The 23,526-nt window shown below is 42.0% G+C and overlaps 2 protein-coding genes and 1 non-coding gene across 3 annotated transcripts; 1 reads left to right on the forward strand and 2 right to left on the reverse strand.

Annotated features, from left to right (window-relative positions):
* The first annotated feature begins 8,979 nt into the window (after positions 1 to 8,979).
* On the forward strand, positions 8,980 to 10,404 carry LOC133927716 (uncharacterized). The gene is made up of 6 exons (XM_062374136.1): positions 8,980 to 8,994; positions 9,114 to 9,175; positions 9,622 to 9,741; positions 9,852 to 9,951; positions 10,062 to 10,142; positions 10,285 to 10,404. The coding sequence occupies exons 1-6, from the start codon at positions 8,980 to 8,982 to the stop codon at positions 10,402 to 10,404; spliced, it is 498 nt and encodes a 165-aa protein (XP_062230120.1).
* A 1,110-nt stretch (positions 10,405 to 11,514) lies between these two features.
* On the reverse strand, positions 11,515 to 11,585 carry TRNAG-GCC (transfer RNA glycine (anticodon GCC)). The gene has a single exon. It is a non-coding gene; the product is annotated as a tRNA-Gly (tRNA).
* A 7,892-nt stretch (positions 11,586 to 19,477) lies between these two features.
* On the reverse strand, positions 19,478 to 20,934 carry LOC133925940 (syntaxin-124-like). Its single transcript, XM_062371680.1, has 2 exons — positions 20,285 to 20,934; positions 19,478 to 20,205 (listed from the first exon to the last, which is right to left on the reverse strand). Exons 1-2 carry the CDS (start codon positions 20,717 to 20,719, stop codon positions 19,717 to 19,719), a joined length of 924 nt encoding a protein of 307 aa, XP_062227664.1. The 5' UTR covers positions 20,720 to 20,934; the 3' UTR covers positions 19,478 to 19,716.
* Between the last annotated feature and the right edge of the window lie 2,592 nt (positions 20,935 to 23,526).

Genomic DNA, 23,526 nt, shown 5'->3' on the forward strand with positions numbered 1-23,526 from the left:
TTTGAAACTCTCTTTCATTGGTGAAGTTCCCCTCCCCATCACGCAACATCTGCTCCAGATCATCAACGTCGGCGTCGGCCAACGTCTCCTCTAGATCATCATCGGCCAACGTATCTCCGGTAGGTAGCATATCGATGTATTCGTCGATCGGTATATCGGTGCACATGTCTTCGTCTTCTCTTTCAATGTATTGCCCTTCCTGTACGATCTCAGCTTCACATGCTTGGTCCAACGGGTATAGCCAAGCATAAAGCCCCTTGGTATCAAGTGGGAATGTATCTGCTGGGTGGTGGAGAACTGCTTTTTGTTCTCGCAATCGACACATGGACATCACATGTATTGAGACTGTGTATTTAACTTGTGCATCGTAGCTTGTACCAGGAAACAATCCACACCGTTCTTGTACTCTACGCTCACACGGCTCGCATCGTACATCCATCTTCTGTCCATCTACAATTATATCATTATTGTAAATCCAAATTCATAACATCTATAACATTTTGTGATCACCAACAAATAAATTACCTCGTCATCTCCTACCGGCAATTGGCCCGGGTTGGAGGAGCCACCTTTTGCATGCTTTCGCGTTCGCTTCCGATGAGTATTTATTGATGCCATCCCTAGAAATTTTCTTTATTATTCAACACCTTATCTATGACTCATTAAGGAAACATAAAAAATAAATACGCTCATACATAAATATAATTGTATCTTGCTACATACCTAAATATCATGACGAAATTTTCTAATTCATTAAAAATCAAAATAAATACGCTCATACCTAAAGTTTCCATATTGGGAACATGCTAATTAATTAAAATAGAAAAAATATAATTGGAGCTTTCTACATACCTAAATATCATAGCTAATTTTTTAGTTCACTAAAAATCAACCATAAATATGCTCATACCTAAAGTTTCTATATTGGAGCTTGCTAATTAATTAAAATATAAAAAATATAATTGGAGTTTGCTATATACCTTAATATCATGGCTAAATTTTCTAATTCATTAAAAACCAAAAATAAATATGCTCATGCATATAGCTAATGTAAATCAATAATAAAGACACTTTCCTCGTAATTGAAGCTTCCATATCATAAATGAGGTATAATTGCATCTACATTATCTTAAAACATCATGGCCATATGTTCATCTCCATCATTTCAAAATCTAGAGCAATTTAACAAATAAAATTCAAATAGAAATGGATTGGAGAGGAAGTTACACACCTTGGAACACCTAGGGCATAAGGATTCCTCAAAATTTTGAAGCCACCAAGATCCTGGTGAGCAAAAATAGCTATCACCGAGCAAGAACAAAGCTCCTCTCTGCTGTGCTCGAGCTTGCGGAAGGAGAGGACAACTTTTATATAGCCGAGACATCACTACCAACTCATTTAACCAGCCGACAGTTATGTTATGCTATCACTGCCGGTTGGTGGATTAAGCCGGCAATGATGAGGGCGCAGGGCATCACTACTGACTCAATCCATCGACCGGCAGTGATGTCCCTTGTCACTGCCGGTTCATAAGCCACGATGGTTGATTCTTCCCGCGCGGCTTATAAACCGGCAATAATGACTCATCACTGCTGGCCCATTAAAAATCGACAGTGATGGACCAGCATATAAGACCAGTTCTGTAGTATTGTATATCAATAAAGCAAGCCAGCACTATGGTTGCTCACTTTGTTCTCAATGTTCTTAGAAGATAATATAGTTGTTGACTTTAATTTAATCATGATATTTCATCCTTTTGTTGAATCAGGCTATTTAAGTTCAGCAAGCCCATGTCACAATACCAGTAATATATTTATAAAGGTTGGACCAGGGTCATATATGACTACTTTCAACTGAAAGTCTGAATATGACAAGTGGACAGTTCAGCTGAGCATAATTCAGTTAGCAAAATACAATAGTGTTTCTGAGATAAGGGGTTGACTGATTCCAATTCATAAGGTACTAGTCTTATGTATTGATTATTCGAAACATTTGTATTTCGATAACTCATGCTTTGGGCATATGAAGACAACGCCAGCTATCGATTCAGACATGACGAATTTAAGCCTAACTAATTTTCATTATCGCAGTTTGTTTCAGAGCTTCTTGTCAGTAGCATGCAGCTATACATGCTAATTTTTGCAGCAGATCGGAGTGCACTGCGAAAAACCATAAGCAAGTAGGATCTGCATAAGCAAGCAGTGGTGGCGGCAGTGGACAGGTGAGTGGCAGCGCTCCACGTGAGGGATGAGGATAGGAGGCTAGGGCCTGCACGATATGGGAGAGGGTCCTGGGTTTTGGGGTTCTGGGCCGGCCCTGGGGCACATCGATCCCTTGCACATCAAACAAAGCAAGCAGCCCACGGAAAAGCTTTCGGCACAAGAAGCCCTCGTCAAGTTCCATTACAGCGCAACGCGGCTCATGCATGCAGCATGGAGAGCAGAGGCGCAGCTTAGGGCGGCTCGAACGGCGCTAGTAATAATTATCTCCGCGGCCTTAATCGCAAAGGAGCAGCCATAATCAATTCCACTCTCTGTCTCAGCTCCTCGCCCCCCGATATCATCTCAGGGCCCAGCAGTGTACTGCCGACGTGGCCGTTAGAATTTTTTTAGAGGGGATTGAACAAACCGATGATGGCTAATTATCTACGCGGCAGAGTAGAAAAGGGATTAGCGCGAGTACTTGAGGCATCAACGGGAGTGGCCCGAGAAGAAACTGAGCTGCAAGCTGAGGCGGCAGCGGCGAGCTCGTAGCCATAGGTATTCCCTAGCAAACTGAGGTAGGTTAAACTGAGAGGTGCTACTGCATATTATTGGGCTCTGTAATAAGATAAGCGATGAGCGAGCATCTGTATCTATTTGGCTCTTTGTCTGGCCAGCTTGCTTTGGTTGCAGTAAGAAATAGTAAGCTTGCATTGCATATCGGACAAGCTAGTACTGCTAGTTATAATAGATAGATTAGTACTGTGCTGTGCATTTGATCGTTTCGTCCGGCGGGGCATGGAGCCCCAAACCCTAGTATTTCTGTGCTGCCTCCAATTGTACCATCAGTTTGGAATATCCAAGCTAACAATGCATAATAACGATTAGTACGTTTTCCTGAAGTTCATGTGTCCAAGTCACAAAACACAACACCGGGAGGCGTGATTTGTGTTGCACGATGCAAAGCCAGCAAACTAACAGTATCTAAAGACGTGGAGTAGTTTTGATCTTCTCATGCATCCGGTTCACGGAAGTTTTGATCTTCTCATGCATCCGGTTCACGGAAGTTTTGATCTTCTCATAAAACGCGGTATATATAGTACACTTAATCTGTCAGCAAGAGATTTGACACAAACCCTAGTAAATTACTTCATTTTCCCTTCTAACCGTATGGGGAACAAGCACTATGTGAAAAAAAATCATTATTGACAGGTGATAACCAGTATTAGTAACGGATCTAGTATCCATCACTCTTAAGATTAATCCCTCTCCATCTAAACAAGTCCTTGAGAGTGTGTTTGGTTCTCCGAAAGAGGTTTTGTAGAGCTGCATTGTATAAACAGGCTGAGAAGAAATAGTTGAGTGGAGTTATATTTGTTGAAAAGAAGAACGTTCGGTTAGTTGTACCTGTCTGGACAAGCTGAGCTGAGTTTCTGTTTGGTTAATTAAATCTGTGGCTACATGAGAGGTTGTAAAAGTTAATATTGTGATTGGTTACTTGTATGAAGATAATTTTATAACACTGACAAGTGTACCTGCCTGCATGAGCGAATGCAGAATCTGCATTCATCGGGCTAGGCTGCGGAGTGAAGCTCGAATCCCAGGGTAGGATGACACTGTATATTTGCACCCGTCGGACCATGTTGCAATAGTGGATGTGTAGACAACCAAAGGGATCCTTTTCGGAATTCTACGCATCCATTGAGTCAGGATGAGAGAGATCCAAGGAACCAAACAAACCCCAAAAGAATCTCACGAAAACCTCATCATGTTGCACCTGCTGCTTTGCTTCTTCGGCTAAACGTTCACTGCAACTGCATCACGTGGATGAGACAAGCAACGGTCCGTTCGAACTAGGGATGGCAATTGGCACATTTTACCCACGTGCCTGTAGGTAAAAATCCTAACGGGCACGGGTTTGGAATGCAATTTTTACCTGTGGGTATGGGTGCATGATTGAAGTTAATCCCAACTGGTATAGAGAGACGAATATGAAATAGGCTTACCAGTGCTTGCTTCGCCCGTGTACCCGCTCCACACTTGTTGTCTTATTGAACAATGCTCGTTTGTGTTGCACTAAGCACCGTTGAATTGTGAAATAATATGTTGTATATGTGAACTATGTGGATATAGGTGATATGCATACTATGTATCTATGAGATGCTTGTTCGTTGTCTTAGTTGAGATGCATATTTAAATTGATGATATTATTGTTACATACTTATTTTTATGTTCAATGTATGTTTACTATATTGACGGGTATATGAGTATGCCTGCGGGTGTTAGTTTTTACCTATGTTGGGTAATGGGTTTGGGCATGAGTTTAGAAATTAGTTCACGGATACATGTTTATATAGCTTATACCGTGGGTATTGTGCCTGTTGTCATCCCCAGTTCAAACCAATCGGCCAAGCCTAGCGGCCAAGATTCGACAGGCCTTGCTCCCCTTAAATTCGGGTTTCCTATTTTTTGAGATGCCTAAATTTGGGCAGGCCTTGCTGAAACTCAATGTCACGCCCCCACACAAGCCCATATCCAATCCAATAAGGCCTCGTTTGTTAAAGCATGTCCGCGTTAATGGGTCAGGCATTGGGCCTACCAATGGAAGCGTAAACGATCGGCCTGCACTTCCCCACACAGTGCCCAGCCCAACCCAGTATCCCACCGCTGCCGCACCAACACCAACGGCCCCTTCCCGGACACGAGGTTAGAGATGGAGTGTGGAGGCGCCTCACCTGGATTTTTCATTTTTATATAAATTTTCAAATTTAGTAATTTTAGGCACCCATTTGAAAAAATAGCATGAATAAACGTCTGTTGAACTTGACGCTCTTCGAACGGGTGACATGTTTTAAAAAAATAAATGTGTCGCTCTTCCAACATGCGACATATTAAAAAAAAATGTAAGACTGAGGAAGACGACTAGAGAGGATGAATAGCAGCCTCACCAAATTCTTGATGGCATATCCTAATCTTTCACCCAACGCGCCTCAAATCAAAAGCGGAAGCAACATATCGAGAGAAATAAACCACTCCAAACATTATCATGAAAAACCATAGCTCTAATGGATAAATCTGATGCCTATGTTCCATAGAAGATCAATCCAAGTGCCATAGCTCTTAAAAACTTACAAATAGATGGGAAAATACTTCGATCCAAAGAACTAGGTACCAGGTGAAGAAATTCTCCTAGTTGATGGATCAAGAGGTGGGGGTGATTCAAGACCAACTCATCTATGATTTTTATCACTCTAGTACCAAGAAGAACAACTCCAACATGATGGAAAAATTCAGCTTTTCAACAAAAACGAAAATCACTATAAAAACATAAAAACTTGCAATCATGCAAGGGAGCCAAAAGAGGAAAACTATAAGAAGATGAATACAAGCATAAGAGTAAACACAATCTGCACTACCAGCAGAGAAACACCCAATTTTTGATAGACTACAAAGTGTTTTAGCTTACAAAGATCTCACCTAAGATATAGGCTAAGCTCTCATTTCTCTTTTAAAACCCTAGAACTCTCTCCCAAATGCTCTCAAATGGCTAGCTCAAGATGCTCTCAACCGCCTCCCCTATATTTATAGGCCTTTAGGAGATTCCTTACCTCCTAAGTTTCCTATATTCCTTTCTTGCCCTCTAAGTTTTCTATATATTTTGCTCTCCAAGCAACCTAGCTTCCTTGCTAGATTCTGATAATGATACGTGTACTCCGTCTTGCGATCTTGACCGTCGGAAATTCTCTCCCGCTTCCGATCCCTCAGACCACCTTATCACTTGCACCAGCATCTATTTCACTTAACTTTGACAACACGCCATCTTCATCCAACTTCTCCTGCTTTGCTTTCTCTTCACGTGTATAACTAGGATCACTCTTGACTACATCCGACCTCCTTGATCGTCTGGCACCAAGTAACAAGCACACCGCTTAGCCCCGATTATCCCACCATCAACCGTCAAGTTGTATCCATCGCCTATATATCATAAGACAAGTACACATGTTTCTCCAACTCCATCTCCAATTATTTAAAATCAAAATTCTCTATTGAAAATATCATCATAGAAAAATCAAGAACAACGGATGTTTCGATGTGTACAGTCTCTGATCATCGGACCATCCGGTGTGTATACATCTTCCTTCCACCGAAAATCTTTTGGAAAAAGCTCCGGTAAAGCCTCCGGTGTACACTCTTTCTGAGCACCGGACCATCCGATGTGTGCAACTCTTCTCTTCATCGAACCAAAAGAGATCTTTTGCAAAATGCTCCGGTGAAGCATCCGATGTTCACACCTGCTCATCATCGGACCATCTGGTGTGTACAATCACAAGACAAGCATTGCAATATCTCTTGGAAAATAGTATGGTGTGCACTTCTCTTTAACACCGGACTATCCGGTGAGTTTTTTTATTTTTCACTTCTGAGTTGAAATGCTCTAGTGTGAAATCTTCTAAACACCGGACCATCCGGTGTGTATAATTTCTCCAGCGCCGGATAGTTCAATTGGTAAAATTTTTTGGCTCAAAAACAGAAAACTAACTCCCATTTCTCTCATACTTTGGTTAGTCATAATCAAAATTATGCATAATCAAGCTCATGCAAACCAAACTCAACTCAATTTGCACTTTATCAATAACTTATCATATATAAATCAAGGTACATATCTACTTGGCTTCTCAAGATAAAAATACAACACTCGATTGTCCTTAAAATTAAAAACACTATGGAAATACTCATAAAAATTTATGGTGTTGACGGTTCTACCAACTAGCTCTTATAATACCTTGGGCACATATTTCCTCTATCTCACAATACATGATATTTTAGATTTGGACAAATGTATTAAGGTGCAAGGTAAAATGATCATCTTACCCTCCTTTATTGCACATTGGTCTATAAGTAATAATGATGTAGCATGACTAAAAAGAATAAGATTTGCATTGGGAGGAGCGACTTAATGGAGAGGTAAGACTGGAAAATCTAAGCTAAAGCTACATCAAAATTGTCGAATGTCATGTATTTTGAACATTGTTGAAGAAGCTAAAACGTCATCTATTTTGAGATGGAGAGTATATTTGCTATTTTTTCAAACTCGTCCATCTAAAATAGTCAAATTTGAAAACTTAGAATATAAAATAAAAAATTCCCTGCCTGCCACCTCACGTTGCGCAGGATCGACCACTGAGGCAGACTCTTGACTCTCCAACCTCTGCACTGTCTTTCTCCCTCCCTCTTGGAGAAGGTTCTAGAAGAAAATGTAGAACCGAGATAGGCGACTAGAGGAGGTGAATAGGTGCATTACAAATTTCTTGCGAAATAGATGGCCTACGTCTTATTCACCCAACACACCTCAAGAAGAAATCACCACAAAGAGCAACACAGCAGAAATTTAGGCTCAATCTGGAATTTCTGATTCAAAAATCAAATTTGAAAATCCAACAAAAGGTGGGTCTCATGGTTGGAATCGAGCTCTAGGTTCCACAGTAAACCAATCGATGACTCAACCCCACACAAAAATCGGTTCTTTAGGAGAAACACCAAAAGCTCAAGGAGATAATCACCGGATGAAGAAAACCTCCAAGTTGATGGATTAGAGGCAAATGAATTCAATACACAATTGTGTATTTTTTTTCGCGAATTTTATGTCTCTAACAACTAGAAGATTAACTCCAACAAGGTAGAAAAATTCAGCTCAAGTACGAAAAACAAAAATCAGAACCGAGATCGAAAACTTGCAAAAAAAAAAACAGAGGAACCAATAGAGGAAAACTAGAATGAGGGGAATTTAAACATATGCAAAAATATAAATTTTATTACTCAAAGAGATCAACCCTATTTTAAACAAATTATAAAGATTTTTCTCTCAAAACTCACGCATATTACATAGGCTAAGAACTCATCCTTCTTCTCCTCTAAAATCCTAGCATTAGGTTCTCAAATGGGTAGTACAAGAGGATCAAGTGACTGGTTCAAACTCTTTCATAGTCTTACCTCTCTATTTATAGACCTAGGAAACTTGACCCTTAAGTTTTCTAACTTGTTTCCAAAATATCGCTCTCTTGTAATACACTTCTACATATCACCGAAGGTATTTTGCTCAATTTCTTGCTCCATTCATTGAACAGCCGCAGCTCTTTCACGATTTAGCTTTGTCTCGACGCAAGCTTTGTGATGTTGCCATTTAAGACACAACCGTGAAACCCTCTGCACGCTTCTCAAAGCGTGACTCGCTACTTGCTTACACATTAAGCAAGCGCTCTGATATTTACATGTGTACTACGTCTTGTGATCCTAACCGCCAACAAGCCTCCCCTACTCCCGATCGCTCGGACCGTCTTGTCACTTGCACTGGTATCTCTTTCACTTGACTTTATCAACACGCAGTCTTCATCCTCCATTTTTATACTTTTTTGACCTCCACGTGTACAGCCAGGATCACTCTTGACTCCGTCCGACCTCCTTAATTGTCTGGCACCAAGCACCCGCTTAGCCCCGATCACCCGCCGTCAACTACCAAATTACATCCGTCAACTGCACACAATAAGACAAGCAAACATATTTCTCTAACTTCAACTCAATTAGTTTATAATTAAAATGCTCAAATCAAACTTAAGTAATCCAAAACTCGACAAATTAAATCGATAACCTTAACAACCACTCGTCCAGACATGTTTTAATGTTGTTTCTCAAAAATGAAGGAAACTGAAGGATACTAAAAAGAACAAACTCTTAGCCCGACAGGAAGCAACGTTTCTTGGCGAAGGGGTGTGTGTGAGAGATGTTTATCCAGAAGGTGATGATGTCTTCAATTGTTGTTACCTGCTCGTAATGCGCCCAGATTTTTCTTTTTCTTTTTCTTTTTTCTCTTGGCTCGTATGTGTGGGTGATTCGGGTGGATTTTGAGGGGCGCAGGCATGGTGGACGGCGGCGTTCGGGCTCTACGGCTTCAACCAGTTCACCAAATCCGGTTTCCTGTCTCGCGAATTTTTCATCTATTTCGTGCAGCTTGCGAAATTTTGTGCGATTGTGTTCATTGTTGTGACATAGCTACATGGGAGTTTAATTTCGCCCGTTTTTTGAGGTAGTGAGTGCATTATTTTAATCCATACCCAATGCCCCTCTAGCTGCAGAGCACTGGCCGTTTAATTTCATCACTGGAAAACCCCTATCTACATATTGCGATTGAAGGGGTTATGACTTATGAAGAGCAGATAGGATAGACAATTTGATCTTGATAATGAGGGAAAAGCTACCAGCAAGGCTACGGGTTTACAATTCTTACACAATTTGGCATTAGTACCTGAACTGATCAAATGGTGCAATATTTGACAGACAATTACTATTTTTTTTCCTTCCCTTTCGGAAGTAGAACAGTAGCATTCTTTGTCACGTTTGGACTAATGTGGCTTCGAATGCTCAGGGAGCATGCCAAGAAACTCAGAGAGGACGATACGCAGATCCGGTTGGAAGGGAAAAGTTGCCTGGTAACCGGAGCAAATTCCGGCATAGGTTTTGCTACATCTGAGGGTTTGGCTTCATGGTATGGATCTATTCTCTTTCTTTTTTTATCATGATGTTATTTTTCTTCAATGATCACATCTGAATATGTGGTGCCTTGGGGTTGGGGGACATTGTTTTCTATTCTTCTAGCGGTGCTACTATCTCTATGCTCTGTCGTAGCAAGGAAAGGGGAGAGGCTGCTCTTAATCAAATAAGGTCCAAAACTGGCAATACAAAAGTTCATCTGGAGGTAGGATGCTTCAGTACTGCTTTTTGTACGTGTTTGGAAGATTCAACTCCTTCATGACGCTATGTGCTAGTTATGATCAAATAACACTTGAAATCATTATCTTGTGTTAGATATGTGACCTTTCATCTATCAATGAAGTCAAATCATTTGCAACAAAGTTCACTTCAATGGATAAATCACTTCATGTCCTAGTGAGCATTGCTGTTCCAAAAACTACACAATTTGTGCTTCTTGCACTACTGCTTTCAATTTTAATGTTAATTCTGTCAAGCTCTCCTAATTGCATTAACTGTATGTTGGAATAAATCTATAACTAGATAGTTTGTTGTCTAGGTTAACAATGCTGGCTTACTTGAGCACAAGCGTGAGACTACAACAGAAGGGCAAGTGATATTGTGTTCATTTGTTGTTTCCCTTGGTTATTTGCAAACCCCCTCTTCAGTGGAATCGTGAAAAACCCTCCCAAAATCTCTTCAGTTTAGTTTGAAGAGGAAATATAAACCCATAGCCTGAAGAGACCAAACTATAGATTATGAAAGGAAGCAAGAGAAAGCCCTGGCATGTTTTTTAAATTAATTGGTCTAGGAGAATTGTAGTTATGCAATGAAACATGCCAAGAGGGGTTCATTGAAGCGAAGTTGACAAAACTGAGTAAAATGTAGTGACTAATTGCGAGTCAAGACATCAAATTACATTGGAGGTTGTGCAATTCACTATTTGGGAGCGCTGCTAGATTCTGGATTGTTTTATCATTGAAAGCAAACTGATTCTGTAGCTTGCAGACAGCTTAGTTCAAAAGCACTTTTCTTTCTCATCCAATGGCCTGTAAGGGCAGAAACTGTGGCAGTTTCTATTTGTTCTGGAAATGAATTAGCATGCCTTTTCACCTCCCATAATGTCATAATGGCAGCCATCATCCTTCTCATTCTTTAAAACTTTACTTCAGCAACGGCAACTTCGATCGATGGTACACAACAGTATGCTCGAAACAAAAGAGTTCAGGTTTGTCAAGATAGAAGTATGTATTCTCTCTAACCGAGTCTGTATGGGATTGAGAAATTAATATGCTCATGGAACTGCACTCAGGTCGCACTCACTGAATGGTGGTCTGACAAATACAGCGACAAAGGAGTTGGTTTCTACTCCATGCCGCCAGGATGGGCTGATATACCCTGGGGTCGCCAAGAGCTTTCCGGGACTTTCAGAGAAGTATGCTTTGCTTACTAATTGTTCCTGTGGATCCTTAATGCATTTATGCATTGTACTATCTATCTTCCAGTACGTGGTTGATTCGCGACATAATATATCATGTCAGGTTATCGGGTAACCTGAGATCAAACGACGATGGGCTGACACAGCGATCTGGTTGGCTTTGCAACCAAAGGAAAAGTTAGCCTCAGGGACTTTCTACTTTGACCGAGCTGAAGCACCAAAACATTTGAAGTTTTCTGGGACTGCATAATCCCATGCGCAGATAAAATCGTTTGTGATGCTTGCTGAAGCAACAAAACGTGACCTGAACCATGACTCATGGACGGCATAAAAGCCATATAAAAATAAATCTGCACCAGCCGGGAATCGAACCCGGGTCTGTACCGTGGCAGGGTACTATTCTACCACTAGACCACTGGTGCCTTTGATAGAGGCAACCTTTTTGCTCATCTAGTACTTCTTCATGGACTACTGCTAGATTGCTGTTCTAGGGTGCTTCTTGTGAAGCCATTTGCAATGTACTTTCTTGTAATACACAACGCAGTTTTTGTAGGAACTAACAAACTGGGTATTGTTATAATATAGGTCTATCTTATGGGCTACACATGTCGACACTTAATCATGGGCCTTCAGGTTTATTAGTGATATCAAGTTTAATCCTATATTACTCATCTATATAAAATGGGACCCTTTCCTCCCCTATATAAGGAGAGGAGGTGTTCTCAAGTTGAAAAATAGAGTGTACCAGGCTACATCTTGTGTCTTCTATGTGTTATTCCTTTAAATTCTTGTTTGATTAGTATGTTGTAATGTGAATATTACAATGCAATTATTATCATGAGAATGCTCACTAATCATGTATATTCTCACACAATAATTTCTTTTGAATTTAATAATTTTTATTAAACTTTTTTTGATAAGAAAATGGGGCGACACCGCACCACCCCTCCTGAGCCAATTGACCGAGTCTTGCCTTGGCGAGCTTGCCGGCGCGCCTTGGAGTGTAGTCACGGACTGAGGGAAGCGGATGCACAACCCATCTTGGTAGGATGTGTGGCATCATCGCCCTTGCCTTGGCGAGGTAGCAGCTAGCTACATCGAAGGCAAGGCGACACCCTCTCCATCGACGGCCTTGGCAAGATGGAAGGCCAATGTCGCCACCGCAACGTGACTGATCCACCATAGTGGATCACGATAGCCATCGAGCCACCGTGTCGGATCACATCGTCATGCCGTCGTCACACTACACCTCCGAGTAGGTGGTCGGGCCAACCGACTTGCAGGTGAGCACACACGTCGCTATCGTGCCACTCTTTGCCTTGACGGAATGGTCCACAGCAAGCTACGTGCCCCCACTGCCACCACGCTGGCCTCACGCCAGCGGGTGCGCACGCACTGTCACACCGCTCCTCCTTCATCGTGTCGTGCCTTTAGGTCGGTCGGCGTGCATGTAGGCACACCACTGTGTCATCGCTGTCGCAAGTGTTTGTCTCATATGATACATCCCTACAATGATGACTCCCTTAGGAGAAAGCATTGGCCAAGAAATACTCAATGAATCATCTTAGGGTGCATTTGGTTGGAGGGTGAGATTTGATAGGATTGGGCCATCCATGTTTTTCTGGATGGGATGATCCAGATTTCTGTTTTATTAGGACGAATGGGATAAGCTGGTTTTCTGTGTGGTATGATGATCCATTCATATTTATATGCATTCCATAAGTATTTGGATGAATTTGTGCATGTTTGAATATGTTTAAATTCAAATTGAATTAAAAAGAGAATATCACATGAAATGACTAAAATGTATATAAGTAGCGCATTACAAAGGAACTCACTTTTCACCAAATAACTTAGGTTTGGAAACATTTTTACATCACATGAGAAGAATATTAGTGATTTTTTCTAGATTTTTGGGAATTTATTCGAGGAATCAAAAATTGCTAGAAGTTATAAAAGTAGGCTCCTTTGGAGAATTTTAATTAAATATTGACTCATGCTTTTTGGATCAAACCAATTAAAATGGGTTTCTAGTGAGCTTTAGTTTGCTCATGAAAATATTTAGAATTTTTGGACTACTCTTGTACTTCCAAATAAAATCTAGAGTTAATTGAAAAATCACGAACGCACACGTATGAGAGCACGAAGGAGACAAACCTGGATCGCTTGGTCCAGCCGATTTTGCCTGGATCGACTCATCCAGGATCTGAGGGAATAGTCCTCTATCCTGGCCGCCCATCCAATCCATCCAGCAAACCAAACACCAAGAAAACTACATGGATTCATCCATCGAACCAAACAGACCCTTTAATGATCTTCGACAAGGATTCTAGTGAAAGATACACATCATGGTCTATGGAAGGCACTATAGAAGATATTTAACACCTTGTTATGAACAAATCCAAAGGAAAGATTCATTATATGAGGGCATATGACCATGAATCTTATGGATAAGCACGTCTCTAAAACCTATGAGGTTATAGGAAGAAGTGTCTAAAACTCATAGATTGTAATTTGTTCAACTAACTAGCAGCCAGATAATAGGCACACAAAAGATATTCTAGGGTTAAGTTTTGAACGTTGGAGATGGTCTATGAAAGTCATATTATATAATGTCAAGGTCATGGCATCGATATGTGCCTCTTATCAATGTGTGGTTTAAATTAGACCTTGAAGATACTATGTTTTCATTGAAGTACTAGATTAAAGTTTGGGATTTTAATCTCTTGCTTGCATGCTTTATATATTCATGTTTATATGTTTATTCATGAAAGATCATTTATTTTTTATAATTCTTTTATGCACACAAGTAATTTATTGTAAATTGGTAGAAATTTTATCTATTACTTAAGAAATGTATTGTGTATTGCATATATATATTGTGATGCCCATATGCTTATAGCATAATCTGTCAATAGCAAATACCTTTTGCTAGTTAATTGTATGGAATACATTGAAATGCCTCATACCTTCGATGGAATTTGACATTAATATGATTTACATCATACACTCTATATATCCAAGCTAAAACTTAGAAAAGTGGATCTAATATCTTAGTGCTATGTGGCCAAAAGAAAGAAAAGGGATTTGAGATTCTTGGATTAGCACTTTGATTCTAGACTATTGGAAATTTGCCACATCCACTCTACATGATTCACATCAACAATAGGTATTGTCAAGTATATATTACAAGGTGATTCGAGTTGAATCCCACATATACCTATGGTATATGCACACGAATGGTTGGTGTGTATACTGGGAGAAATTCGGCAAGTTGGCAAAATGTGAAGGGATTGGATGTAATGATGAGTAATAGCAAATAATGTGGGAAACCTCAGGTTCATGGAGGCAACATTACCAGAGGTAGTGACCAGCCTATATAATCAATTCAATCGCTTGTGCATTAATTTTTAATTGGGGCATTGAGAGTACATGAAACCACCTCGGGGCAACCTCGTACCCCAAATAAAACGATGTGACATGGAGGATTGTGTGGATCATGACTGATCCTAATTTCCCATAAAGGATACTAAGGGTTGTGCTCTTAGATGTAAAAATTACATATTAATTGTCAGTAGGTGATTAGGAATGTTCTAAGGCAAACATTTACTATTTCTGTGATCTTGGGCATTATATGATTAATCTTTGATGTTATATTATTTCAATTATGATTGAACATATTTCTATTGATCAAATGTAAGCATGTTGAAATTGAAAGATCTTGGTGGCACTATGGGTATTAAAATATACTAAACTACAAGTCTTCTGCTGACCTAAAGTGAATTTCAGTAATGAATCGAGATGGTCTCGACTCGTTGATGGGGAGAGTCACTAAGTCACCTGATTTCCTTAGAGAGGACTTAGAGAGACATAAGAGAATCAAATGAACCTAGGAAAGTGGTCATATGAATGCTCTGGTTTAATGGACTTGGTTACAATAGCAGTTATTCTCCTTGAGGGAGAAATTGCTACAACCTTTTGAGTTGGAACCCAATATCAACATCTGCAAACCCAACCTATCTTATTTGATAAGATTATGACTCACAATGAAATCTTTTGATATTCATCGGAAGATTCCAGAAATGAGAAGAGAGCATTGATGTTGTTCTAATATGAGGTCTTAAATTGGCATAAATTAGCATGAATGTAGATTGGGGGATAGCCAACTCCATGTTGGAATGATTGTGCATGACGAAGCATATAAAGTTGAGAAACCAAGTTGAAATGTATCTTAGTTTATATGTGATGAGTGATTGACAAGGTTATGGATTTGGTTTGATGATTGTTAGATTGCATGAGCATGTATATGTACTGCAATTATGATCATGACTAATTAAAGTTGTAGAGGAAATAGAGTTGGCATGTTTTCTTTGAGTCTAGAAAAATTGTACACACTGGATGGTCCGGTGCCTAGAATTTTGAACTCACCGGATGGTCTGACGTTCAGATGGTGTACACATTGGAGTATTTCAACTTAGCAAAAAAAGTTGAAGTACACGCTAGATAGTCTAGTGATGGGCACTGTAAACGCCGGAGCATTTATTGCAGAGAGGTTGCAAGTTGGCTCTAGTGGACATACATGCACCAGATGGTTCGGTGATGTTGGGTATGAATGTCGGAGAGATCGACAAAGCTTTTCCTGCAGAGAGGCTGTAGAATGGCTCTGGGGTGAATACTACTTGCTAGATGGTCCGACGATCGTGTGAAGAGAACACCAGACTGTTTCTTGCAAAGAGGATCGAAAGTTGGTCAGTCTAATGGTTTGTACACGTCGGAACATCCGGTATTCATGTCTTCTCTGACATGTGCTTTGAACTGAGATTTCTATTTTTGAGCTAAATAGAGATGGAGTTGGGAGGTGTGTTTGCTTGTCTAAGGTTGACAGGTTGTGCAAGTGATGGATGCAACTTGGAGGCCGATGGCAAGATGATCAAGGCCAAGTAGGGTGCTTGGTGCTAGATGATCAAGAAGGTTGGGCGGAGTCAAGGGTGGTCCTAGCTATGCGCATGGAGGTCAAGCAATGCACGAGAAGATGGACGGCTAACATCTTTGGTGACTGATGGCAAAACCTTGGTTACCAATGTACCACGAGGCCTATTCGCACTCGACCTCCGAGCTGGTTCCACAAAAGTGAATGGAAATATGCCTATTTTTCCATCGAAGATCATGTTACCATCCATGTCATACCTAGGTCTCGCAACTGCCGCCAAAAACATAACCTTCTCTATGAAGTTCTTGCTTTGTGTGGTTCTTTCCGGATCCTCCTCGTCAAGCGCCAAGTAGTATGTTTGTGTCTGTTTCGTCCGATAAAACCATTTCTCATCTATGTAGATGATGTTATACATTCCCTGAAAAGTTGGTTGGTACGGCAAGCTAGTGGGGTCTAACATGTTTAGACAAAACCGAACCCTAGCTTTCTTATTTTCAGCTGTCAGCGTAAATTTGATTGCATTTGTGTGCCGCCTAAACCTACCCTCTTTTAACCGCCTGAACAATGTGGTCTTTGACATATGCATCTCACACGCGATATCCTTAAGAGTAGTCCTCTTATGCAACGGTATACCTTTAATGGCTTCGGGATTGAAAGCAATTCGCTTGGGGCCACAATTATTTGGATTCTTGCTCACCACTCCTAGTACCCCACCATCCTTTCCATTCTTTGATATCCTTTGAAAAGTTCTTAAAGGCACACCAGTTTCGGCAGCAATTGCCGCGGTCACTCCATGCTTCAATACGCCAAAGGAAGTTCTATGCAAGAGCATGGCATATATAGCACGTTTGTCTTCATCGGTGTGCTGCTTACTTCTAATGACATTGCCACATTGATCTACAAATGCAAAAAAAAAAAAACAATAGGCTTATCAAACGTAACCAAAAATACATTCGGCCAAGAATCAAATGTAGCATAAAATACTCAATCTTACTCGTTTCAGAGCGGGCTGAAACAGACTCGTCACCGTCCTCATCCATTTGAGCATGTTCTTCTTCCTGGTCGTTATGGTTGTCCTCAAGTCCTCCTCCAGCGAGTCCTACTACTCCTTCGATGCCACCCAGTCCATGCCGAATGAGGCCACTGGTCCTGGTGCTTCCGCGACTGGTGCGTCCGTGTCCGACAAGACGTAAGCTGCCTTGTATAGCGACTTCGAGTCCGCTGTCAACACGACATATGAAACCCACGTCCGGCATGTCTTTGCCCAGCGAGTTCGAGTCTGTGTTGCCAGCGTTTGCCTAGGCAGTGGTCACCAATACCGCCTTCTCCTACTTCTCGACCGTCGCCACAATCTTTTGTGTGTGTACATGAACAAACTTACTCATTTCCATGTACAATAATCAAATTTGGAGTATGTAATCAAACTTTTGTGTGTGTACATGAACAAACTTACTCATTTCAGGGCCGGCTGCAACATGCACGTCACCGTCCACATCCATTTGAGCAAGTTCTCCTTCCTCGGCATCATGGTTCTCCTCCTCCAGTGTGTTTGTTCTTCGTGCTCATGGCCATGCCCCGCATGTCCTCCTTCGACGACTCGTAGGCCGCCCTGTCCGCGCCCAATGAACGCACTGGTAGTGGTTATTCTGCGCCCGACGAATCCTAGGCGCGAGTTACGTAGGCCGGTGACTCTGCGGCCGGCGCGTCCGATTCCAGCGACACCAAGGCTGGCTTGTCTAGCACGTCCTCGCCCCGCTAGTCTGAGCGTGCATTGCCAGCGTCTGTCTAGGCCGTGCACGCCACTACCTCCTTCTGTTAAACCAACAAAATCAACATCAAAATCAATCCAAGAACAACAAAGAAATCAGGGGTACTGCAAATCGATTCATACGCTCACCTTCATCGCTTGCTGCCAACTCGAGGTCGTACTGCAAATCGATCACCGGGTAATCAATAATTCTGTTCCAATCAGTTGGGGAAGAATTGAGATCAAAATTGGCCATCTACTCAAATTGGGATGAGAAGGGAGTAGTAGAGATCAATGCTAATGTCTCTGGGAGAAGAGGGCAAAAGAAAGTATACATAGCGAGAGAATTGGGCAATGGCGAGCGCGGAAGAGCGTGCGGCGACTATTCGCGTGATCAATTTGCGCCATGGTGAGCGCGGGAGTGCGTGCGGCGAAGTTCCGCTGCAGCTTTTAGGCATGGCGAGCGCGGGGGGGGGGGGGGGACGATGCGACAAAGTGCATGCAAGCAAAGGGCCATGGCGAGCGAGGGAGAGCGTGGGAGGAGGATCTGCATGCAGTATTTGGGCAAAGACGAGCACGGGAGAGTGCGTGGTGATGGTTCGCGTGATCGATTTGGGCCATGGCGAGCGCAGGAGTGCACGCGGCGAAGTTCGGGTGCAGCTTTTGGGCATAGCGTGCGAGGGAGAAAATGACGCGACGAAGCACATGCAAGCAAAGGGCCATGGCGAGTGAGGGAGAGCGCGGGAGGAGGATCTGCATGCAGTATTTGAGTGGTGACGACCGCGGGAGAGCGCGTGGCAATGATTCACGTCATCTTTTTTAGCCAGGGCGAGCGCGGAAGTGAGCACGGCAAAGCTCCGCTACAGCTTTTGGGCCAGGCAGGAGAAAGGGCGGTGCAGGATCTGCATGCATGCAGGAGAAAGGGCGGCAACGGTTTGACTGCGTGGCATTTAAGCGAGGAAGGAAGCAGCCGTGCGGGAGGGTACGTTCGTCCAAAATTCTGTAGCACGTGGCATTATTGGTCTTAGCAAAATCGCTAATACGCCATGTATACCAGAACGGAGGGAGTATTTTATTAGTGCACAGTAATGTGAAAATTACAACAAATATATTTCTTTTATACATTTTATTTACTGAACTCTTATACATTGCGGTACAATGCCATAAATTATACAGCTGGTGGACGTCTGGATGAGCTGAACAGGTGGACACCTGGCAATTGTTTATCTGGTATTTAGATCCATTTGAGCCAACAAAGTGAAAGGGCTCGTTTTGAATGTTGCAATTGCATACTACCTCCAATTTTTTTTTCCTAGAATTTATGCCGTCAAATTTTTTGAAGTTTGACCAATGATGATTTCAAATATTTAAGGAATTGTTATATAGAAATCATACTGCTATATTGTTCTTTTGAAATTCTTTCGTAAAAGTATAAATTTTTTTGTACACATCAATATAAAGTTGCATAAAGTATTGGTAAAAAATGCACCTAGAAGATGGAAAAAAGTTAATACCGACGAATAAAAAAGAACGGAGGAAACAGAAATTTTTGCATAAAACACTAGAACCTAAATTCGTATGAACATCCACGTTCTGAATATCCTGTGTGTAAAACTAAGCTTGATCATCCACGCCGCTTGGCTTCAATGTCGAAATACCGAAACCAGTATAATCACTATAGGTCACAGTTTCAGACGTCCCAAGCATGTCTTCTCAATCTAGTAGTTCCTGCTTTTGAACACTACTATTTCTACCAAAAAAGAAGGAAAAAGGTACAGCCCTCAAAACAAAAAAAACCGAAATCCTTGGTAAAACGAAGTACGGTTCAAGAGACAAGAACAACAAGAAGTGAGAATCGCGACATCACGGAGATGAATCATCTGGGGAGCGTCAAGATGCGGAGGTTGACGAGGACGGGCAGGACGAGGACGGCCACGAGCACGACCCCGGCGAGGACGGCGATGCACATCCACTTGCGGCTGCTCTTCTGGTACTCGCGCGCGGTCTCCAGCTCGACGGTGCCGCGGCGCACGAAGGAGCTGGCGTGCGCGACGTGGCTCTCGATGTCGTTGAGCTGGTGCCCCTGCGCTTCCACGAGCGCGGCCATGTCCAGGAACACCTGGTGCAGGTCCATCAGGCTGCACTCGATATCCTTCACGGCGTCGTGCCGCTCCTGGATCTCCGATATGGTGTCCATCACCTGCCCGCGCCCTTGCTCTTGGATCGCCTTCTGCAGGAACGACTCGCTCTCCCCCGATGAGATGAGCGACTCGATCGTGCTGTCCTCAGCCTTCTCCCCCGTCACTGTGTAGTACCGCCGCGCCACCGTCTCCTTGTACTCCGCCGCCATCCTCGTCCTCAACCCCTGCATGTGCGCGTACCATGCGCATTCTCGTCAGGCATCATGAAGTCCATGGCACAACAAAGTTGTATGCATTGCGTACCTGAAAGTCGTCCATGAGGTCCTTGAGCTTCTTGCCGAGGCCGGCGACAACGGAGGTGCGGGTGCGATCGGCAGAGGAGCCTGGCCCGCAGCCGGGGACCTTGCGGGAGGTGGCGTTGGAGCGGTCGAGGGCCTCGAGCTTGCCCTTGACGGCCTTGGCGCGGCGGAGAACCTGCTCGACGTCGGCGTCCATGCGGGCGCGGAGGGACTTGACGGCGCGGGCGTCGTGCGCCGTCTTGCTCTCCTCGTTCGCGGACTGGAGGCGCTTGTACATGCCCTCCAGCTCGCGCATGTCCTCCTTCACCGCCTCCACGTCCTCGAAGAACTTGTCGAGGTTCACCACGTTCTCGCCGCCGGCCTCCATGTCTCCCGCCGACGGCTGCGGATTCGCATCCGCATACTTCTTGAACGAGCTCGACGAGAACAGGTCGTTCATCTTGTATACAATCGATCAGCTAGTGCATCAGGAACTGAACGAAAAAAATGATGGGTTATGCGACAATAACTACGGCGAGTTTGAAAGAATGGCCTTGGCTTGCCGCCCTAGATGGATTCATGGATATATGGCGTCCAAGGAATTGACAATCGGCAGGAACTGGTAGAAAGGAAGGCCTCCCTCCCCCGTAGGAGATAGTGATTCTCTCACACTAATTGTGGCAATATGGCATGCATGGTTTCTCGAGGTCGTGCTAGTGTCTTGTTCGGAAAAGACAACTTCATATAAGTATGGATACCTGGGTTATCTTGTTCTTTATTTTTTTACTTAATATATATTCATCAGTTGATTGTTTCAACTACTTTATAATTTGTCATCGACTTTATCTGCATCAATCTTATATATAAATGAACGATCTTAATAACTCATACATGCGTAAAAAATAGTAGAATTTTCTCAAACTGTCTTGCTGGGGTCATTTCTATGGCAACTGTCCACACCATGCACAAACGGTTCCATCCACCGAGATTAAATTCTGATGCCTATAATTTACATATATTTGAGTACACTTGTGTGAGTGTATGGTGAATGTGTATAGTGGTGTATACCCATTAATCCGAGAAAAACATTTCTGCTTGCACTATCATAACAGCATAGTTGCCTTGAGATCCGCGCCAATGTGGAATGGCGGTTGGAAAAAACATTTCCTTTTCGCTCCAGCACACGGCCGCTTCGAGATCTGTAAATGGCAGTTCAGGAAAATATTTTCGCTTTCACTCTAGCACAAATCTCAAACCGTAGCGGGAAGAGATCGTGCACATCAGCACATGTAGAGCTGAAAGGCAGCTCTTACTCGCGCTAGGAAGTAATCAGGTAAACCATCTAACAACTCGCGGTTAGTCTGTCTTCCTGTCAATGAGAAGCTCCTTTTTGGTCTCGTCTTCCTCCCACCTGTCCACCACCCGGCGTAACTAGGTAGCCCATTGCCGCCGCCAGCTAGTGGCCTGAAAGCTACAACTCAATACTTCAACTCCTCGTTATATGTAAGAAGTATATCTGCCACTTGGTTGCACAACTGTCGGGGCACACCTAAATCTATGTAAGAAGTGACCCCACAACTGCTAGTTTGGTTTGTGTCAAAATGGGAGAAAAAAAATCTATACACCCTTCTGCAACACTGTTTGGATGGGCACAGTCTCTCCTGAATGTGAATCTCAAAACGGTAGATATGTTTTATTTAATATTAATCATATATATCAAGTAATGAGCATACATACATAATAATTTTCTATTTATATGAGATCCATGTTAGAGACATCGGCTATCCAGTGGTGTTGCATGAGAAGACATCAGCAACATTGCTCTATAGAATCCCTCCCCCCAAAATGAAGCATATAAAACCAAGAAAAAAAAAGCTTCCCAATAGCTAACTTCAAATCCAAAATGACTAAAGTGTTAAATAAGATGGAGCCATATCAAATAACAGTCAAATATGGCCAAAATTTGGTTAAATACCATCTGTTGTAGTCCCTTCGTCTCAAAATAAATAATGTTTTAAGTTGAGTATAAGTATTAAGGTGAAAGATAAAATAACTGTCTTACCTTATTTTAATATTATTTATTGTATAAAAATGAGACTTGCATTGATAGTTACTTAATGAATATTACGTGAAAAATAGATAAATGAGACACGAAATTAATGATAGGTCGTAATATGACCCCGTCATTTATGTTAAAAGTGAAGAGTCGTGGTTGTAACCCATCACTGATGACGTCATCAGTGACGGGTCATCCTACGCCAGACATAAGTGACGGATCTAGTTGTGATCCGTCACTTATAACTCGTCATCAGTGACGGGTCATTTTAGGCAAGTTATAAGTGTCGGGTCAAGTTGTGACTCATCACCAATGACTAATTCATTAGTGATGAGTTATTCTACAGAGTCATTAGTGACGGATCAAGTTTTGACCTATCACTAATGACCAGTTTGATGCAACAGAGCAGAGGAAGGAATTTTAATTACTCAATCATTATTAGATATATAGTCAATCAGTTTGATGAAACATTATATGTATTAGCCCATCAACTCAACAATTTTTTATGTAGTCGTGAAAAAAATAATTTATCCTTCATAATTTATATCAATTATAAATCTAGCTACTATTAATTAAAAATAATAACTAGTTACATTTATTTGCAGACCATAAAATATGTAGTAAAAGAAATAATACACATTCAACAATTTGCTTATATATTAATTATGTACATATCTGCTTAAGTTTGATGTAAGGGGTGGCGGCTTTGGACACAAACACGCGTTCCGAAAATAATGCAGAAATTTTTGAAGCGAGAACTCAATTTTCCAAGCCGTTTTTTGTCTCGAAAAATTCACCAAATCTGACAAAGTCAGTGAGAAACGGATGCAACTTTTTCTGTAGATATCCGTAGAGTCCAAAAAACGTCGAATTCGGAGTCCGTATATAAAAGTTATACCTGTTTTACCGAGAGTGCTCTGGGTCACTTATTTGAAACATTAGTTATATTGCTTATTTCAATTCTGCAGCTGCTTTCAGTCGAAGTGAACAACTCAATTGAAATTTAGTCCCACTCTCTGATTCCAAAACTTTGAATCGAACTATTAAAAATGTTTTTATTCCCTTTGCGATTAAGATCTAGAGCAACATATAATTCAAATTGGTAACATAAATATAAATATAGGTGACGGGTCATAACCGTGACCCGTAACCTATGAGTAATTAGATGACGGGTCATGGTTATGACCCATCACCTATAACCTTCGGCAACG

This window comes from Phragmites australis, chromosome 8, assembly GCF_958298935.1.
Source record: "Phragmites australis chromosome 8, lpPhrAust1.1, whole genome shotgun sequence".
Classification (NCBI taxonomy): Eukaryota; Viridiplantae; Streptophyta; class Magnoliopsida; order Poales; family Poaceae; genus Phragmites; species Phragmites australis.

Coding starts and splice junctions, on each gene's coding strand:
- LOC133927716 (XM_062374136.1), top strand. Junction 9,742..9,851: donor TCTGAGGGTTTGGCTTCATG/GTATGGATCTAT, acceptor CTATTCTTCTAG/CGGTGCTACTATCTCTATGC. Junction 9,952..10,061: donor ATACAAAAGTTCATCTGGAG/GTAGGATGCTTC, acceptor ATCTTGTGTTAG/ATATGTGACCTTTCATCTAT.
- LOC133925940 (XM_062371680.1), bottom strand. CDS start 20,719: ATGAACGACCTGTTCTCGTCGAGCTCGTTCAAGAAGTATGCGGATGCG. Junction 20,206..20,284: donor ACCTCATGGACGACTTTCAG/GTACGCAATGCA, acceptor GCGCACATGCAG/GGGTTGAGGACGAGGATGGC.